This window comes from Myotis yumanensis, unplaced genomic scaffold, assembly GCF_028538775.1.
Source record: "Myotis yumanensis isolate MYYU_CA2020_CCGP unplaced genomic scaffold, mMyoYum1.0.hap1 SCAF_19, whole genome shotgun sequence".
In the NCBI taxonomy this organism is placed as follows: Eukaryota; Metazoa; Chordata; class Mammalia; order Chiroptera; family Vespertilionidae; genus Myotis; species Myotis yumanensis.
In genome coordinates this window covers 26,350,334-26,369,653 of record NW_027223770.1, presented here as the reverse complement: position 1 = coordinate 26,369,653, position 19,320 = coordinate 26,350,334, and the positions used below count along the sequence as shown (strand labels likewise).

Sequence of the window (19,320 nt, the reverse complement as noted above, 5' to 3'; positions counted from 1 at the left end):
CCTTCCCCTCCTGGCCCCCTCCCTTCATGGAAATGCCGAACCCCCACTGCCTGCGTCCCTGGTCGACCCAAAAGTGTGGGATACATCTACCCCGGTGGTTGCTAGACATCATGCCCCAGTCAAGATCAGACTTAAGGACCCCACCTCGTTTCCCTCCCGCCCCCAGTTTCCCATCTCCCTAACTCACCGCCGAGGACTTAAACCCCTCATTACCCGGCTTCTGGGGCAGGGTCTCCTCATCCCTACCGACTCCCCCTGCAACACGCCCATCCTCCCAGTTAGAAAGGCAGACGGGACCTACCGGCTGGTTCAGGACCTCCGGCTGATCAACGAAGCGGTAGTCCCTATCCACCCGGTAGTTCCCAATCCTTACACTCTCCTCTCACGCGTCCCGTCCGGTACCACCCACTTTTCTGTTCTCGATCTCAAGGATGCTTTCTTTACTATCCCTCTGGACCCAGACTCTTTCCATCTGTTTGCATTCACTTGGGAGGACCCGGATGAACAGACATCCCGCCAACTCACCTGGACAGTCTTGCCCCAGGGGTTCAGAGACAGTCCTCACCTGTTTGGCCAGGCCCTAGCCAGAGACCTCCAACAATGCTCCTTAGAACCCAGCACTCTTCTCCAGTATGTGGATGACCTCCTCCTCTGCAGCCCCTCCCTGAACATGTCCCGGAGGCATACAGCTAATCTCCTTAATTTTCTAGGAGACAGGGGATATCGCGTGTCCCCTGCCAAGGCACAACTGTCGGTCCCCACCGTCACTTACTTGGGGATCTGTCTGATGCCCAATTCTCGAGGACTGACAGTTGACCGAGCACAGGCAATACGAGACCTTCAGCCCCCCACTTCTGCAGACCAGATCTTGTCCTTTTTGGGACTGGTAGGGTTTTTCCGCCATTGGGTCCCAAACTTTGCTCTCCTAGCTAAGCCCCTATACCAAGCTGCTAAAGAAACACCAGTGGGTCCCCTCTCCTCACCCTCCCTCGTTCGTCAGGCTTTCTCTAAGCTCCGGGATACCCTTCTGGCATCTCCCCCACTCTCTCTCCCAGACACCTCTAAGCCGTTCCAGCTATTTACTGATGAAAAACAGGGAATGGCTATTGGGGTCCTCACCCAGTCCCTAGGGCCAGCCTTTACCCCCGTGGCCTACCTGTCCAGACAGCTTGACCCCACGGTCCGGGGATGGCAGCCCTGCCTCCGGGCTCTGGCTGCAGCTGCCATTCTCACCAAGGAAGCCCAAAAAATCTGCCTCCAACAACCCTTACAGGTCTTCTCCACCCACAGGTTACAGGATCTCCTGTCCCACCGATCCCTATCTCTCCTTGCCCCCTCTCGCATGCAGGAACTCCATCTTCTGTTCCTCGAAAATCCTGACATCACCCTGACCCAGTCCCCAGCCCTAAACCCGGCCACTCTCCTTCCCGCTGCCTCCACCCTACCTGCGGCAACGCATTCCTGCCCCGAGGTCGTCGAGGCCCTTACTCAGCCTCGGGCAGGACTCTCAGATTCTCCTCTCTCTAATCCGGATTTAACTCTGTTTGTGGATGGAAGCTCCTGCCTGGACCCCCAGGGACGTCGGAAAGCCTCCTACGCGGTAGTGACACCCGAGCGGACCCTGGAGGCAGCCCGACTCCCAGAGGGCACCACCTCTCAAAAAGCCGAGCTCATCGCACTGACACGCGCCCTACACCTGGCCAAAGGGAAGAGAGTAAACATATATACAGACTCCAAATATTCCTTTCTGATAGCCCATTGTCATGCTGTTATCTGGAGGGAGAGGGGCTTTCTCTCTACTAAAGGCTCACCTATTATCAACGCTAAACTCATAACCCGTTTACTTGATGCCTTACAACTTCCTTCCCAGGTAGCCATCATGCACTGCCGAGGCCATCAGACGGACTCCTCGCTGGTTACGCGGGGAAACGCCCAAGCAGACGCGGTAGCCAGAGGCTTAACTCAGGGTGAAGGGTCCCCAGCCCCGGTCCTGTTTCTTTCTCTTCCCTCCATCTCCCCTCAATATACAGAAGAAGAGAGAAACAAATTCCTGCAGCGGGGAGGCTCACCCGGTCCTGAGGGATGGATCTTTTTAAATAACAAAATTGCTCTCCCTCGAGCCCAGACAGGGGCCATTGCCCAACAGATCCACCGGTCTTTGCACATTGGACCACTGGCACTTTGGAAGTTCCTTGAACCCCTCTTCACCTCGCCCACACTGCGAGAGGCAATCACAAGCGCCTGCTCCTCCTGCCCCACGTGTGCAGCTGTCTCACCCCAGGGAGGGATGCGCCCCAACTTTCCCACCCATCAAATGAGGGGACACCTCCCAGGGCAGGACTGGCAGGTAGACTTCACCCACATGCCTCCCCACAAAAAGACCAGGTACCTGCTGACCATGGTAGACACTCTGACAGGGTGGGTAGAGGCCTTTCCCACCCGCAAGGAAACTGCTGAAGTGGTGGCTGAGACGCTAATAGCACACATTATCCCAAGGTTCGGCCTCCCCACCTCCATTCAGTCAGACAATGGCCCAGCTTTTATATCAAGGGTCGTACAGCAGGTTAGCACCTCTCTTGGCATCTCTTGGAAACTACACATACCCTACCGACCACAGTCATCGGGTAAAATTGAAAGGATTAATGGCCTCCTTAAAGACCATCTAACTAAACTCTCTCTAGAAATTCGCAGCTCCTGGCCGGATCTCCTGCCCATGGCTTTGACAAGACTCCGGGCAACACCAAGGAGCCCCACCTTCTTAAGTCCTTTTGAACTCCTATATGGGAGACCTTTCTTGCTCAACCATCGTCTCCCTATCGATCCTCCTCCCCTGGGTAATTATCTTCCATATTTGTCCTTAATCCGGCAGCTGCTCCGAGAACACGCTGACAGGTTCCTGCCCAAACCGGAACCAACTGACCAGGACTCCGGGGGACCAGCTCTTCACCCTGGTGACTCGGTCCTCCTTAAAAATCTACATCCAAAAACCTTGGAGCCGAGGTGGACGGGACCTCACATCGTGATCCTTACAACACCCACCGCGGCCAAGCTGCTTGGCGACCCATCGTGGCACCACCTCTCCAGGCTCAAGAGGACCCCGGAGCAGCATGACTTCTACAAATGTGATGTATTGGGTCCCACTAAGGTCCGCCTTAGCCGTCCTCCCCCTCCTTCTCCTCCCGGCCCTGAGCAACCTACACCAACCCCCACCCGCTTATGTGTGGAGATTCAAGGTCCGTGAAACCTACTATCAGAACGGCAAACAAGTCACCCGGCAGGTAGGATCTCAGGACTGCCCTCTAGCGGGATGCCAGACAAGGATGCAGATGGCTGTCGACATCCGGTCAGTGTACCATGGTGGCCGGCCCTATGCTTGTTTTGCTTACGACCAAGAGGACCCAGACAGGTGTAATCAAGAGGTCGACACCTATGGGGGTTGCCGCTGGAGGGGCTGTGTTGTCAATGATGCCTACAGGGGTGGCTCCTTTATCTGGAAGGATGGGGCCTTCCACATCATAATCCAGGATCCCTGGGACCAGCGGTGGGTTACGGGTGTCGTGGGAAAGCTATACTTAAGTAGTTGGAGCTCAACCCCCTCAGGGACCATTTACATCTCCCGGGAATATGTCCTGGCCCAAGAGGCCCAAGTCCAGGTCTCCAACAGCATCCTACAGGCCGAACAGTCCCTTAAAGGGAAGCTGCCTGACTCCCCCCGGGTAGAAGTCCTGTCTTCTTGGCTCCAACTTATTCAACACACCCTACTATTCCTCAACGAGACCCACACCCTGCCCAATGTCTCCCACTGCTTTCTGTGTGCCTCTCTCCGAAGGTCTTTGCTGGCTGCCGTCCCACTCACGACTTCTCCAAGAGCCCAAGGGAAAGGTGAATGTCAGCCTCCCGTGGCTGGCATTCCCCTTTGGGAACCTGAAACTCCAGAGCCCACCCTGCCCCCACGGATATGCTACCAGACCAGTAATCCGGTAACTGGGGGACGAGTCACGTGGAACTGCACCCAGAACTACACTGCATCCAGCCTCACCAAGGCCAGTCCGGGTACCTTCTTTTGGTGCAATGGCACCTTAAGTAACTGCATAAACTCCTCTGACCCCGGGCCCTGCTTCATCGTCATAGTAGTTCCCCAACTAACCTTATATGGAGAGTCAGAGCTCGCCTGGCTGCTCCCTCCGTCCCGCCGCCGGACTCGCCGGGCAGCTTTCCTCCCTGTCATGTTAGGGGTGAGTATCGCTACCTCGATAGGCCTTGCGGGGGGGGCCCTCGGGAACAGTCTGGTCACTGCTCAGGACTTTAATGACAAGCTCCAGTTAGCCCTGGAGTCCACTACTGCTTCTTTAGCTTCCTTACAGCGACAGATAACATCAATAGCCCAAGTAGCCCTGCAGAACCGGCGCGCCTTAGACCTTCTGACTGCAGAAAGAGGAGGAACCTGCATATTCCTTCAGGAGGAATGCTGTTATTACATCAATGAGTCTGGAGTAGTGGAGCAAAATGTACAGACCCTGACTAAGCTGAGTGAAGAACTACATGCAGGACACTTCCAGGACAACTCCCCTTTCAGCTGGTTCCAAAGCCCCTTAGCTACCTGGGTCCTGCCCATGATAGGGCCCCTGATTCTCATCTGTGTCTTTTTTCTCCTAGCCCCGTGCCTCCTCAAGTTCATCCGCTCCCGGATCGCAGAGATGTCACGGGTGACTGTGAATCAGCTCCTGCTCCATCCCTACACTCGGCTCCCCTCCGACCCGACTCTGCCTAACCCCGGCCTTTAACCGCCGCCCCCCTCGTCGTCCCTGTTCAGCTGGAAGCAGTCAGAGAGTCGCCAACCCTTATCACAAAAAGGCCGGGATGTTAGGTCGGAGGGAGCCCGGGATCGGATACACGCGGACATGGGATGAGACAATGGACTTCCTCTGGAATTTCTCACAGATCTGGAATCTCTCACGGGTCAGCGTGCCAGACACAGATACCTGCTTCTCCTTGAAGTTCACAGAGATCCCCGCACAAGATACTGACCCATTCCTGAATGTGCCGCCCACCCCCTGCGGCCGAGACTCCCTCAGTTGAATGTGTGATGATCCCTGCTGCGGGCACTTCCTCAGTTCAGGCCCCCGCCCTCCCCAAACACCTGAATAAAGAGATGTCCCTCCCTCCCTGAAGGCGCGAAATTCACTGGCCCCACCTTTTGGGCCGGTGGGTCTCGCCCGAGAACGCAAATAAACTTTCCTTTCCTTTCTTCTCTGATTCACTGGACTCTATTTCTTGCGCCGCTTTCCTGGGTCACCTAACAGTTTGTAGTTTGTTTTTGCATTGGTATTGCTTTGTTATTAGCCAGAGTTTTGTTCTCTTGTTAACATTGCTGTTTATGGTTTTGTTAATAGCCAGAAGTAAGTTTAATATTTCCTGCATGATCTTCAGCTTTATGCTGAATAATTTATTTAGTTTTTTGGATAATGTAAATAGGCGTGTTTAAAAACAAAAGTAAACGGGGAGATATGGGGCGTGGCTACAGTGGTTGGACACGTTCAAGCCTCGGACTAATGAGAGGGCACAGTCCTCTCGTGGCAAAGCCACGTGCAAGTCCCAGCCGGAGGGCAGAGCCCTCCCAGCACAATGATGCCAACAGCTATAGCTGGAAGCTTGAACCAGTGGTCCGAACACGTGGCCCCACGTGCCTTGTGCTAGAGTTCAGGTGCATGTAGTTGAGTGGGGTTGGAACTCAGGAGAATGCAGTAAACAAGCTGATCACGCCCCTACTTTGCCCCGTGGCATCTGCTATAAAATGCTTGTGGGCACAGGCACTGTCTCCTCATCAGGGAGCAGCGTCCCACTGAGACCCAGCTTTCATTCTCTTGTCTGTCTTTTCTCAATCCATTCACCCTCCCCACTCAGGATCACCCTTGGCTGTGCTGGTGCGGCACAGGCCCCACCCTGCCCCCGCCCCCTCCACGGGGTCAGGGCTCTGTCCTGCCTCCCTGAGGACCAGATGCTTCCTGCTCAGCCCCCTCCTGCCAGGGCCCTGTTGGAGTCCATGCTGCACTGAGTGAAGGCGTTCACTGCCGTGTGTTCCACAGTCACCGCTGGGACCCCGAGGTCTGTGCTCTTCCCCTGACCAGAGCCCCAGGTTGGAGGACAGGGCCTGAGGGCAGGGGGAGCCGGTCATCTCCCCGGCCCCTCTCTCAGTTGTTTTCCCTCCTGGGCAGGGGTCTCCCAGCATCATCCCAACAGGCCTGAGGGTGAAGACACTCCTGCTGGCTGGTCCCAGGGACATAAGTGGTGCCCGCACGGGCCTCGCCTCAGGGCTCTCAGCAGGAGGAGGTGCGAGATGAGGGGGTGCAAGGAGGAGAGCCATGGGCTCGGGGCCCTGGGGAGGGGCAGGGATCCACCCTCCCGACCTGTGGGAGGAGCCCAGGGAGGGAGGTTTTTCTCTCCCTAACCCACCATTTCCATCAACAGGAACAGAGGCCCTGAGAGGACAGAGGACCCGCTGAGTTCCCCAGCGCTGCAGGGGCCAGGCAAGTCCCTGGAGGACTCCTGACCCTGAGCCTGACCGACAGCTGCTCAGACAGCGGGTGAGCGTAGGCACCAGGGCTGGCGGCCAGGTTTCTGTCCCACTTCCCCACCCGCCTGAGTCACTGTGTGTCACTCCAACTGCCATAAGCTGCACCACAGTAATACTCAGCCTCGTCCTCAGACTGGAGGCTGGAGATGGTTAAGTAGCGGTCGGCCCCGGAGCTGGAGCCCGAGAAGCGATCAGAGATCCCATCTCCCTTGGTGTGGCTTCCAGAACTCCTTATGTACATGAGGAACCGAGGGGCCTGTCCTGGGCTCTGCTGATACCAGTGAATATAGTCGAAGTTGCTGTGCTCAGCGCTCAGGGTACAGGTGAGCTTGGCCGAGGCCCCCAGGGCGGCAGAGGCAGCTGGGGGCTGGGTGAGCACAGGATCAGCACAGAGACCTGCGGACAGAAAACACAAGAGCGATGCCCACTGCACCCCGATGAGCAGGCGCCCCTGGGACTGAGCTTGGAGGGAGAATCGGGGCAGGACCCCAGGTGCTGTGGCCGCTCTGACCTGTGGAGACGACGAGGGGCAGGAGGTAGAGGGGAAGCCAGGCCATGGTGGGAGGGTCCTGAGCGCTGCCTGTGGCTGCCCAGCTGGCACTGGCCCTGCCAGCTCCTGTCTTATCCTCTCTGCCTGCAGCTCAGGAGGGAGGAGCAGGGATGCAAATGTGCTCTCTGGGCCCAGCCAGGGTCTGTCTCAGCTGCTGGCCCCGCCCTGAGCCCAGGGCCTCCTGCCCTGTGGGGCCTCCCCTGGGGCAGAGGGCAGGTGTGGGTTTCATTGCTAAGAGCTGGTTGGCCCAACAGAAGGGTCTTCAAAGGAACTCAGTCCTGCTCTTTGCACTTGACTCAGCCCAGGGGACTCTGACCTCTAAAGGCCCCAAACCAGGACCCACAGCGCCCCCTGGTGTCCCCAGGGTGAATGTCACCTGCCTGTGCAGCTGGTTCATCACCATGACTGCTTCTGGGAGCTTCCTGGAGGCTGACAGGTGGGGAGTGTGTCCCTGGGCCCCTCACTCAGCGTTATAGGAGCCCAACACCCTCCTCTGCTGGGGGCCCAGCCTCTCCTCCAGGCCAATGAGGAGGGAGGGTCCTGGGAGGTGAATGATTTTCCCAGAATCCCCCAGACAGAGATGATGGGTCAAGACTCCAATGCAGGAGACTCACCTCAGAGCCTGACCTTCAGCCCCTCCTTGTCCTGCCCCCACAGGCCTCCTTCCCCCTCCCACCCCCCCACCCAGGCCTCCTGACCCCCTCCTCCCTAGCCCAGGCTTTCTAAGCTCCTCAGTCCCTGCCCTCGGTTCTCTATTCAGGTGTCCGTCCTCCTTGAGTGGGGACTGAAGAGCGCTCACATCTGCACTGCAGTGGAACCTACATTTCTCTTGAAATTTGGACCCGTCTGTGCACAGAGATGGGGCCTCTGAAATATTTTCCAGTTTTTAAAAACGCAGTATAAGAATCATGTAAAAGTATCAATATTTTTTATTTAATTCATATTGAAGTAATAATTTCAAGAAAATCAGTTTAACAAAATCTGGTATGAAAACGGATAGCACTTGTGTCTTCGCATTAATCAGGACGCTGGAAGTTGTTGAAGGACATATTCGTTTAAAGTGTTATATCCATTGGACCACACTGCTCTCCAACTTTGGTGTATCTGTCACTTTCTTTTGAAAAAGAAGAGAGCCCGGCTGGTGTGGTTCAGTGGTTGAGCATCGACCTATGAACCCGGAGGTCACGGTTCCATTCCCGGTCAGGGCACATGTCCTGGTTGGGGGCTGGATCCCCAGTGTGGGGTGTGCAGGTGGCCCACGATCCATGATTCTCTCTCATCACTGATGTTTCTCTCTCTCTCCCTTTCCCTCCTCCTCTGAAATCAATATAATTTTTTTTTTTAAAAAGAAAAGAAACAGGAGAGAATCCTCTCCGGCACCGTCCCAGGAGGCGGCGTCACAGCTGTGACCACGGAGAGGCCACAGGGCTGTGGGGGCGACCAGGGCCTCTGGGGGGACAAGACCAGTCCCTCATCCTCCCAGACTCCTCCTGGGGTCACAGTGGGGGTGATGCCCGGGGTCTGCAGAGGCTGCTCTGTCCCCCAAGAACGTTCTGGGGTTTCCCCTGTGATCACCTCCTGAGGGCCTGTGGTCAGAGTCATTGCTGTGCGGGACCCTGTGCCCCGTCTCTCTCTCGCAGAACTGAGTCTCCTGGAGACAAAAGGGACAAAGGAGCCGTGACCTGCGCTGGGAGCGGCCGAGGCAGGAACACAAGGTATTGAGAGGCTGTTCAGTCAGAGCATCGCACTCGCTGTGGACGTCAGGATGGCCCCTGGCGGCGGGACTTCCACTCAGGACCCTGAGGCTGCTGTGGAGCTCCCCAGCCAGGAAGGAGGCCCCGTGGAGGGTGGGGAGGGGCTGAGCTCACCTCGGGGGGGACAGGGGTAGCGGGGAGGCATCAGGATGGGGGCCCTCAGCTCTCTCAGCGCTGCAGGAGGGAGCAGCTGCTTGCAGAGGCCTGAGCCTCTCCCTGCGGGAGGAGGGATCCTGTCCTTCTCTCTGAGCTGTTGGTTCTCATGGGGGAGGCGGGAGATTTCTGGGACACAGCTCACTCCTTTCAGGGCTGCAGGTCCTCACACTTGCCCAGATGCCACCAGAGCAGACTCGGGTCTGGGGCCCATTTTGCCCCCACGGAGGCCGAGCTCCTCTGAGGAGCCCCTTGTGCCTTCCTCAGAGCTTTTCCCTCTGACAGGGGCTTCGGGGTTGGGGCTGGCTATGTGGGATGTGCCCTCTGAGGTGCTGGAGGCGCCTTCCTGGCCTTGGGTGGTTCCCCCTGCATGGGCCTTTCTGTGCTGTGAGGAGCGTCTGCAGCCCCAGAGGCCCCCCTGCAGCTCTGTCCTCTCGGTGCTCCGCCTGCTGGATTCTGGTTTGCTCTCTGGGGCCCGGGAAACGCTCTGACAGGAGAACCTCCTCCAGGGGGTCCCTCTGGGGGGAGCGTGGAGCCCAGACTGGTGCCTGCAACATGGTGACATGGAGGCCGCACTGGAGGCTGCAGGGCCTTCTGACCTGAGGCGGGGCCTTGGTGACAGGCGGGCGCTGGGCCTGAGTCACACTCAGGAGAGGCCATGACCTGGGGGAGGCCCTTTCCTGCCCGGGGGTGCCTCCCAGCGAGGGCCCAGCTGTGACCCCAGGGCGCCCAGCAGCAGTGGCCAGTGGGTCACTCGCTAGTGGGCTCTGTTCAGAGTCCTGGGCTGCCAGGGAGCTGGGCTCTAGGGGCTCAGCTGAGCTGGGAGGTTGCGGGGATTCATCCAGAACGTGGCCCAGTCCCACTGTGCACACATTCACGGCCGTGGTTCTGGACACAGGGTTCTGTCAGTCTGTCCTGGCTCAGGCCTCCTCCAGGAATTACACTGCGGCCCAGGAACAGCAGGGAGCCGGGTCCCGCCCGCCCGCCCGGAGCCTCCCCTTTCCATCCCTCTGCAGAGCTCCCCAGGCTGAGGAGGGGGCAGCTGGGGAGCTCAGAAGTGGGACCTGGACTGAACCTGCTCAGGGCTCAGTCTGCAGTCCCCGGGGCTGGAGGAGAGGGTGACACAGAGAGGTTTCTGTCCCACTTCCCCATCCGCCTGTGTCACTGTGCGCTTTAGCACTGTCGTCCCACGCTGTACAGTAATAGTCGGCCTCGTCCTGGGCCTGGGCCCCGCTGATGGTCAGGGTGCTAGTGTCCCCTGAGTCAGAGCCAGAGAATCGATCAGGGATGGTTGAGGTCCTGTTTTCATCACCATGGATGAGCAGCATGGGGGCCTGGCCAGGCTTCTGCTGGAGCCATCTAGGATAAACTTTTGTTACCAGATCTCCCTGGCAGGTGGTCCTGGCCGCCTGTCCCAAGGTCACCGACACTGCTGGGGGCTGAGTCAGATCTGAAGAGGCCACGGGACCTGTAAGAGAGGAGAGGAGAGGAGAGGTGAAGTAAGTATGGGCATGAGGCTCTCAGTCCCAGAGGCCCACACCCCACAGCGTCCCCTGTGCTGAGCTGAAGGTCATGGCCAGACTGCTCCCTCGTTTCGGGGCCGGAGCCTGGGGGCAGCACCTGTGCAGAGTGTGAGGAGGTGGAGCAGGAGGGTCCAGGCCATGGTGAGGCTGCCAGGCTCTGCTCTGAGCCCTCAGCTGGGGTGTGGTCTTCAAGGCTCCTCACCCCTGGGTGGGCGGGGCCTCATGCAAATCCACTTCCTTCCTTCTGGGCCTCAGGGGTGTCTCCCTGCTGAGCAGCACAGGGCTCAGTGGAGGAGGCTGTGCCAGGGCTCCATGCACAGGCCTGAGCCAGGTTCCCAGCACCCTGTGCTGTCCATTTAGAAAGCTCTGTCCGGCCCGTGTGGCCCGATGTTGGAGCATCGACCCATGAACCAGGAGGTCCTTGTTCGATTCCAGGTCAGGGCCCATGCCCTGTTGGGGGCTGCATCCCCAGTGGGAGGGTGCAGGAGGCTGCCAATCAGTGATTCTCTCATCATTGATGTTTCCATCTCTTCCTCTCCCTTCCTCTGTCTGAAATGAATGAAACATATTTTTTAAAAATTTAAAAAGAAACATCTGACCTATGACCCAGCAGCTGCACACACAGGCTGATGCCTGGCCTCCTCCCTGGGCATGTGGACAACCCTCAGGCCTCCTGTCTGGTGAGGACTCACCCTCAGGGCGGGGCTGGGGGACTGGGAGGAGCCTGTGGGGCCAGTGGTCATGCTGGGGTGGGAGAGGCCAGGATCCCATGGCCAGAGGCAGAGCAATTGCTCATGTGCCTCTCAGGCGACCTTGTTGTTAATTGTTTTAGGAAGAAATAAGAGAAATCTTTGAGACCCAGGCCAGAATTCTTTGATGACATCAGAAGCACGATTCATGAAAAAAATGATTAGTACATTGAAGCTCGTCGAAAGCAATCTCCTTGGCTTTGCAAAGTTTTCTAAACAAACAGGCAGCAGAGAGAAGAGAAGTTGGTGTTAACAACACATCCAATGAGTGACCAGTGCAGAGAGGACAGGAGGAATCATGAAATTTCGCCAAAGAATCACAGCCCAGGAGGACACAGGCAGATCCCAGAGCAGGTGCGTCAGGAAGAGGGTGTGTGATGGCCATGCGCACAGGGGAGGGCGTTCATCTTCAGCTGTTAGGGAAACACAACGAAACCACAGCGAGACACGACCACACACAGGTCAGGGCTCCCGTGACACGGGGACCCCAATGCCGGCAGGAGCGGGAGGAAGGGAGGCGGGTGCAGGGACGGTGGGAACGGGAAAGGCTCGGTGACTGTGGGAAGGTGCCTCACAGCCTCTCGGGACTGAGACTCGCACTCAGCACACAGCCCAGCAGCTGTGCTCCGGGCACTCATTTCAGAGGGAGGCCTGTGTTCACAGGGACACTGTGCACGGAGGTCATGGTCCTGCGGGCACCACGTCCACGGGGGAAGCCACAGAGGCCTCTGCCCCTCCTGCGTGGACCAGTCAACAGACGTCAGTCCCCCCAGACCAGGGTCACTGCTCAGCAATGACAGGGAAAGAGCTCTTTTTAAAATACATGTGTTTTTAATGATTTCAGAGAGGAAGGGAGGGAGAGAGAGAGAGAGTCCCCCCCAGGGCTTTGTTTGGGACAAAGTCACCACAGCCCTTTAGAGAACAGCCCTGCACAGGGGAGGGGGACGGGGTGTCCCTGAGACCCTGTGCCTCCAGCCCTTGGACTGACAGAGGTCACTGCGGGGTCAGCCCTGATCCATCTCCTCCTGCTCCCTGTCCCTCCCTCCCCAGAGACCAGCCCGTCCTCCCTTCCCGCCCCTGGGGGGTCACCCAGGCCCCGGGCAGCTCCTGGACCTTCATCTCAGAACCAGCCCCTGGGGACCGGCCCTGCCTCCCTCCTGCCCCAGCTCAGCTCAGCGCCCAGGGACCCGGGCGAGTGAGTGCACAGCTGCTCCCTGCGGCCTGGGTGGTGAGGGTGTGTGAAAGGCGCTGCATTTCAGATTGCAGAAAACCAGACAGGAGGCCAGGCTGTCCCCTCCCTGGGGCTCCCCTTGTGATGCAATTGAGGTGAGTTCCCCACAGGACTCCCCTCCAGCGGGAAGGAGGCCACAGGTTTCCCTCTTCAGTCTCCACACCCCCAGGCCCTGCTGCCCTCCCAGGGGACATGGCCTTGACCTGAACTTGGGAAAGGCCTGGGTAGAGGGGGAGCCTGTCTGGGCCCCACAAGCAGAGGATCTGGCCCAGCGGGAGGAGCCAGGCCCTGCTCCAGGCTGGTCCTGCTCACACCTCACAGGCCCCGCCTCCCTCCTGGGCCCTATGGGGCGGCCACAGTGTTAGGACAGGTTCCAGCCTCGGACTGATGAGAGGACACAGTCCTCTCCTGGCCACGTGCAGGTCCCAGCCGGAGGGCAGAGCCCTCCCAGCACAATGATAGCCAACAGCTACAGCTGGAAGCTTGAGCCTGTGGTCCGAACACGCGGCCCCACGTGCCTTGGGATAGAGTTCAGGTGCATGTAGTTGAGTGGGGTTGGAACTGACGAGAATGCTGTAAACAACCTGATCACGCCCCACTTTGCCTCGTGGCATCTGCTATAAAATAGAGACAGGCTTGTGGGCGCTGGCGCTGTCTCCTCATCAGGGAGCAGCGTCCCACCGAGACCCGGCTTTCATTCTCTTGTCTGTCTTTTCTCAATCCTTTCATCCCCCCCACTCAGGATCACCCATGGCAGTTCTGGCCCGTCACAGGCCCCACGCTGCCCCTGCCCCCCCCCCCCCCCCCCATGGGGTCAGGGCTCTGTCCTACCTCCCTGAGGACCAAAGGCTTCCTGCTCAGCCCCCCTCCTGCCAGGCCCCTGTCGGAGTCCATGCTGCACTGAGTGAAGGCGTTCACTGTCGTGTGTTCCACAGTCACCGCCGGGACCCCAAGATCTGTGCTCCTCCCCTGACCAGAGCCCCAGGTTTGGGCACAGGGCCTGAGGGCTGGGGGAGCCGGTCATCTCCCCGGCCCCTCTCTCAGGTGCTTTCCCCCCTGGGCAGGCAGCTCTCCCAGCATCGTCCCCACAGGCCTGAGGGTGAAGACTCTCATGCTGGCTGGTCCCAGGGACCAAAATGGTGCCCGCACGGGCCTCTCCTCAGGGCTCTCAGCAGGAGGAGGTGCGAGATGAGGGGGTGCAAGGAGGAGAGTCATGGGCTCAGCATCCTGGGAGGGGCAGGGATCCACCCTCCCGACCTGTGGGAGGAGCCCCGGGAGGGAGGTTTTTCTCTCCCTCATCCACCATTTCCATCACAGAGGCCCCGAGAGGACAGAGGACCCAATGAGTCCCCCAGCGCTGCAGGGGCCGGGCCAGGCCCTGGAGGACTCCTGACCCTGAGCCTGACCTACAGCTGCTCAGACAGCGGGTGAGCGTGGGCACCAGGCCCGGCTGGCAGGTTTCTGTCCCACTTACCCATCTGCCTGAGTCACTGTGAGTAACTGCCAGGTGCTCCCACTGCCATAAGGTGCACCACAGTAATACTCAGCCTCGTCCTCAGACTGGACGTTGGAGATGGTTAAGTAGCGGTCGGCCCCGGAGCTGGAGCCCGAGAAGCGATCAGGGATCCCGTCCCCCTTGCCCTGGCTTCCAGAACTTGTAAGGTACATGATGTACCGAGGGGCCTGTCCTGGTCTCTGCTGATACCAGTGAATAGTGTAGCTGCTGTGCTCCTGGCTCAGGGTACAGGTGAGCTTGGCCGAGGTCCCCGGGGAGGCAGAGGCAGATGGGGGCTGGGTGAGCACAGGCAGAGCACAGAGACCTGCGGACAGAAAACACAAGAGCGATGCCCACTGCACCCCGATGAGCAGGCGCCCCTGGGACTGAGCTTGGAGGAGGATCGGGGGCAGGACCCCAGGTGCTGTGGCCGCTCTGACCTGTGGAGACGACGAGGGGCAGGAGGTAGAGGGGAAGCCAGGCCATGGTGGGAGGGTCCTGAGCGCTGCCTGCGGCTGCCCAGCTGGCACTGGCCCTGCCAGCTCCTGTCTTATCCTCTCTGCCTGCAGCTCAGAAGGGAGGAGCAGGGATGCAAATGTGCTCTCTGGGCCCAGCCAGGGTCTGTCTCAGCTGCTGGCCCCGCCCTGAGCCCAGGGCCTCCTGCCCTGTGGGGCCTCCCCTGGGGCAGAGGGCAGGTGTGGGTTTCATTGCTAAGAGCTGGTTGGCCCAACAGAAGGGTCTTCAAAGGAGCTCAGTCCTGCTCTTTGCACTTGACTCAGCCCAGGGGACTCTGACCTCTAAAGGCCCCCAACCAGGACCCACAGCGCCCCCTGGTGTCCCCAGGGTGAATGTCACCTGCCTGTGCAGCTGGTTCATCACCATGACTGCTTCTGAGAGCTTCCTGGAGGCTGACAGGTGGGGAGTGTGTCCCTGGGCCCCTCACTCAGCGTCATAGGAGCCCACACCATCCTCTGCTGAGGCCCAGCCTCTCCTCCAGGCCAATGAGGAGGGAGCGTCCTTGGGAGGTGAATGATTTTCCCAGAATCCCCCAGACACAGATGGTGGGTCAAGACTCCAGTGCAAGAGACTGACCTCAGAACCTGACCTGTCAGCCCCCTCCCTGCTCTACTCTCCCCTTCAGGTCGCCCCTCCCCCACTCTAGGCCTCCAGAGCACCTCCTGCCCCCGCCCTCTTTTCTCTATTCAGGTGTCCGTCCTCCCTGCGTCTGGGTGAACAGTGGTGTTGGCATCAGTGTTTCCCTGGGACTCAGTGTCAGGGTCAACCTTCCAAACAGCCTGATCCAGGGGACTGTGGATTGAGGTGGGGACACTCCCCTGCTGCCTGTGGGCTGACACCACGGGTTCATGTATCAAAGGCACATGGGAATCAGGTCCCGCTTAGGCCCTGGGTCAGGCTAGGCTGCTAGCCATTTGGACCAGGATTGCTCTTCTGACCTGGCCAAGGCCATTGAGTGTGGAGCAGGATCAGGACAGGAGGAGACGGCCTTTCCGTTTATGAAGTATATTTGGTAAGAAAGCAGGTTTCACCTGATGATCTGAAGAAATTTAAATTTTGAAACCTAGCACTGCTGAGAATATAATGTCACTAATTGACTCCCACAAGCTGGCACGCTGGACATGGAGATGAAGTGGGAGGCGCTTGGTGACTCATGAGCACAGACAGACAGACCCCTGGCCACTGCTCAGCGTTTGGTCTAAAGAGGGAACTGACATGAGCCCAGGGCACCTGCCTCAGACACGCCCCCTGCTGCTCCCAGCTGAGGGGGCACCAGCTCCCCTCTCCCTTCCCACCCGATGCTGCCCCTCCTCACACCCACACCTCAGGGTCTCCCCAGGGGTCCTGCTGGCCACTCCTGCTGCCCAGTCCTCACCCCTGAGCTGTGGGCTCGTGACCACGTGGGAGGGAGCCTGTTAGTTCCGTCCTGGGCGACCTGATCTCCATGGAAGGGTCTGAGCTGGGGACTGAGGCCCACATGGCCCTTTGTGGGGAACAGCAGGTCCCCCCGTCCATGGACATTCCTGATTGTCAGCCTTCCCTCCAGATCCCTGCGCACAGCACAGCGTCATGGCTCAGGAGGTTCATGGAAATGACCTTCCCACCGAGAAGGGTACTCCCAGCAGCATTTATTTGTATTTTAAATATATTTTTGTTGATTTTAGAGAGGAAGGGAAAGAGAGAGAGAAAAACATCACTGATGGGAGAGATCATTGATTGTCTGCCGAATGTGTGCCCCCGAATGGGGATCCAGCCTGCAACCTGGGCACAAGCCCTTCTACAGAATCAAACCTGGGACCCCTCATCTGCGGGCTGATGCTCTATCCACTGAGCAACACCAGCAAGGACCAGCAACGTTTATTTTAAACATAAAAAGGCCCATTGTCATCAGGACACTGACTGGTGATAAATGTGTCTGGGAGCCCAGGTTCCTGTAAACTGTGCTTCTATTGAACATGGAGGGGTCACTGTGGAGCTGATGTGGCTGCTGTTACAGACGTTCCCACTCACGGTGTCCAGGCCCCTCCTGGGGGCTGTCCCGATGCACCCACACTCGTCATGGGCCTCCTGCTTCTGGACATGACCCATGGCTGACAGGGCTCCAGGTGGGATCGTCCACAGGTGCCCGAAGCTGCCCCTGCTCTCGCTCGACACAGACGGGCAGCTGTGCTCAGGGCTTGGTCTGCAGCCCTCGGGGCTGGAGGAGAGGGTGACACAGGGAGGTTTCTATCCCACTTCCCCATCTGCCTGTGTCACTGTGAGCTTTAGCACTTTCGTCCCACGCTGAACAGTAATAGTCGGCCTCGTCCTGGGCCTGGGCCCCGCTGATGGTCAGGGTCTCCGTGTCCCCAGAGAAAGAGCTAGAGAATCGCTCAGGGATTTTTGAGGTCCTGTTTTTGTCACCATAGACGACCAGCACGGGGGCCTGGCCGGGCTTCTGCTGGAGCCATACAGGATAAGATTTTTTTACGAGTTCTCCCTGACAGGTGATCTTGGCCGTCTGTCCCGGGGCCACAGACACTGCTGGGGGCTGAGTCACTTCTGAAGAGGCCACGGAACCTGTAAGAGAAGAGAGAAGAGGAGAGGAGAGGAGAGGTGAGTGTGGGCATGAGGCTCTCAGTCCCAGAGGCCCACACCCCTCAGAGTCCCCTGGGCTGAGCTGAAGGTCATGGCCAGGCTGCTCCCTGGTTCTGGGCCTGAGCCTGGGGGCAGCACCTGTGCAGAGTGTGAGCAGGGGGAGCAGGAGGGTCCAGGCCATGGTGAGGCTCCAGGCTCTGCTCTGAGCCCTCAGCTGGGGTGTGGTCTTCAAGGCTCCTCACCCCTGGGTGGGCGGGGCCTCATGCAAATCCACTTCCTTCCTTCTGGGCCTCAGGGGTGTCTCCCTGCTGAGCAGCACAGGGCTCAGTGGAGGAGTGCCGGGAGCCGGTCCATCCTTGCTGCTTGACACAATCGCTGCAGGAAAGAAACATCTGCACAGCATGTTTCAATGGACCTGGCATATATAGCATACTGTTCTTAATATGTTTGCTCCCTTTAGCGCCATGTGTTTTAACCAAGGTCACCTCTCCCCGAGAAAGGTTGTTTCCCCAGGTGGGATTTTTCCCTGAGGTTAGGGAGGGGATACAACCCCTTAATTAAGTGCCAGGCGGGTAGTTAAGCTACATAATCTTTACTCCCTGGAATGGAGATAAGAAACGCCCTAACCTTTGTAATAGAAATTGACAGGATTAAAATCGGCTGGTATAAATACGGATGTAACAAGACAACAAACATCAGCTCCTCATCAGCTCCTCATCAGATCCTCATCAGATCCCCATCAGATCCTCATCAGATCCTCATCAGATCCTCGTCAGATCCTAACCAGAACCTAGCCAGAGAACATGGCAAAAGATCCTGGACAGAACCTGGCTACAGAACTTCACTGGAGAACCTAGACAGAACATAGCAGGAGAACCTGGACAGAACCTAGAAACAGAACCTAGCGATAGAACCTGGCTAAAGAACCTGGATAGAACCTGGCTGGAGAACCTGGCTGGAGAACTTAGCGAGAGAACATGGCACCAGAACTTGTTTGGAGATCCTGACCAGAACTTGGCTGGAGATCCTGGCTAGAGAACCTGGCGAGGCTGCTGATCAACTGAACGCTGCCTCCGTGTCATTCCTTCTTCGCCGACTCCGTCCACACCTTTGGGGATCCCTGGACCCGTTGGGGTTGGACCCCAACAGAGGAGGCTGTGCCAGGGCTCCATGCACAGGCCTGAGCCAGGTTCCCAGAGCGCTATGTGCTGTCCAGTTAGAAAGGTCTGTCCGGCTGGTGTGGCACAATGTTGGAGCATCGACCATGAACCAGAGGTCCCGGTTAGATTCCAGGTCAGGGCTCATGCCCTGTTGGGGGCTCCATCCCCAGTGGGAGGGTTGCAGGAGGCTGCCAATCAGTGATTCTCTCATCATTGATATTTCCATCTCTTCCTCTCCCTTCCTCTCTCTGAAATGAATGAAACATATTTTTTAAAAATTTTAAAAAAACATCTGACCTATGACCCTGCAGCTGCACACACACAGGCTAAGGACTGCCCTCCTCCCTGGGCATGTGGACAACCCTCAGGCCTCCTCTTGGTGAGGACTCACCCTCAGGGTGGGGCTGGGGGCTGGAAGGAGCCTGTGGGGCCAGTGGTCATGCTGGGGTGGGAGAGGCCAGGATCCCATGGCCAGAGGTAGAGAAATTGCTTACGTGCCTCTCAGGCGACCTTGTTATTGATTGTTTTAGGAAGAAATAAGAGAAATCTTTGAGACCCGAGGCCCGGCCACAATTCTCTGATGACATCAGAAGCACTATTCATGAAACAAATGATTGAAGCTCATGGAAAACAGCCTCCTTGGCTTTGCAAAGTTTTCTAAAGAAACAGGCAGCAGAGAGAAGTTGGTATTAACAACACATCCAATGAGTGACCAGTGCAGAGAGGACAGGAGGAAACATGAAATTTAGCCAAAGAATCACAGCCCAGGAGGACACAGGCAGATCCAAGAGCACGCAAGTCAGGAAGAGGGTGTGTGATGGCCATGAGCACAGGGGAGGGGTTCATCCTCAGCTGTTAGGGAAACACAACGAAACCACAGCGAGACACGACCACACACGGGTCAGGGGCTCCCGTGACACAGGGACCCCGGTGCCGGCAGGGGCGGGAGGAAGGGAGGCGGGTGCAGGGACGGTGGGAACGGGAAAGGCTCGGTGACTGTGGGAAGGCGCCTCACAGCCTCTCAGGGACTGAGACTCG

General features: G+C 58.0%; 1 long non-coding RNA gene and 4 gene segments (V, D, J or C); 1 reads left to right on the top strand and 4 right to left on the bottom strand.

Annotated features, from left to right (window-relative positions):
• Positions 1 to 19,320, bottom strand: part of LOC138997547 (immunoglobulin lambda-1 light chain-like) — a 92,677-nt gene that overhangs the window by 41,261 nt on the left and 32,096 nt on the right.
• The window catches only part of LOC138997546 (immunoglobulin lambda variable 4-3-like), a 69,041-nt gene that overhangs the window by 32,354 nt on the left and 17,367 nt on the right, over positions 1 to 19,320 (bottom strand).
• LOC138998062 (immunoglobulin lambda variable 4-3-like) lies at positions 6,645 to 7,162 on the bottom strand. The segment is given in 2 exon segments: positions 6,645 to 6,970; positions 7,086 to 7,162. Coding segments are annotated over 2 exon segments (372 nt in total).
• Positions 14,005 to 14,538, bottom strand: LOC138998061 (immunoglobulin lambda variable 4-3-like). The segment is given in 2 exon segments: positions 14,005 to 14,354; positions 14,470 to 14,538. Coding segments are annotated over 2 exon segments (396 nt in total).
• Positions 15,283 to 18,465, top strand: LOC138997549 (uncharacterized). Its single transcript, XR_011468979.1, has 3 exons — positions 15,283 to 15,349; positions 17,032 to 17,140; positions 17,761 to 18,465. It is a non-coding gene; the product is annotated as an uncharacterized lncRNA (long non-coding RNA).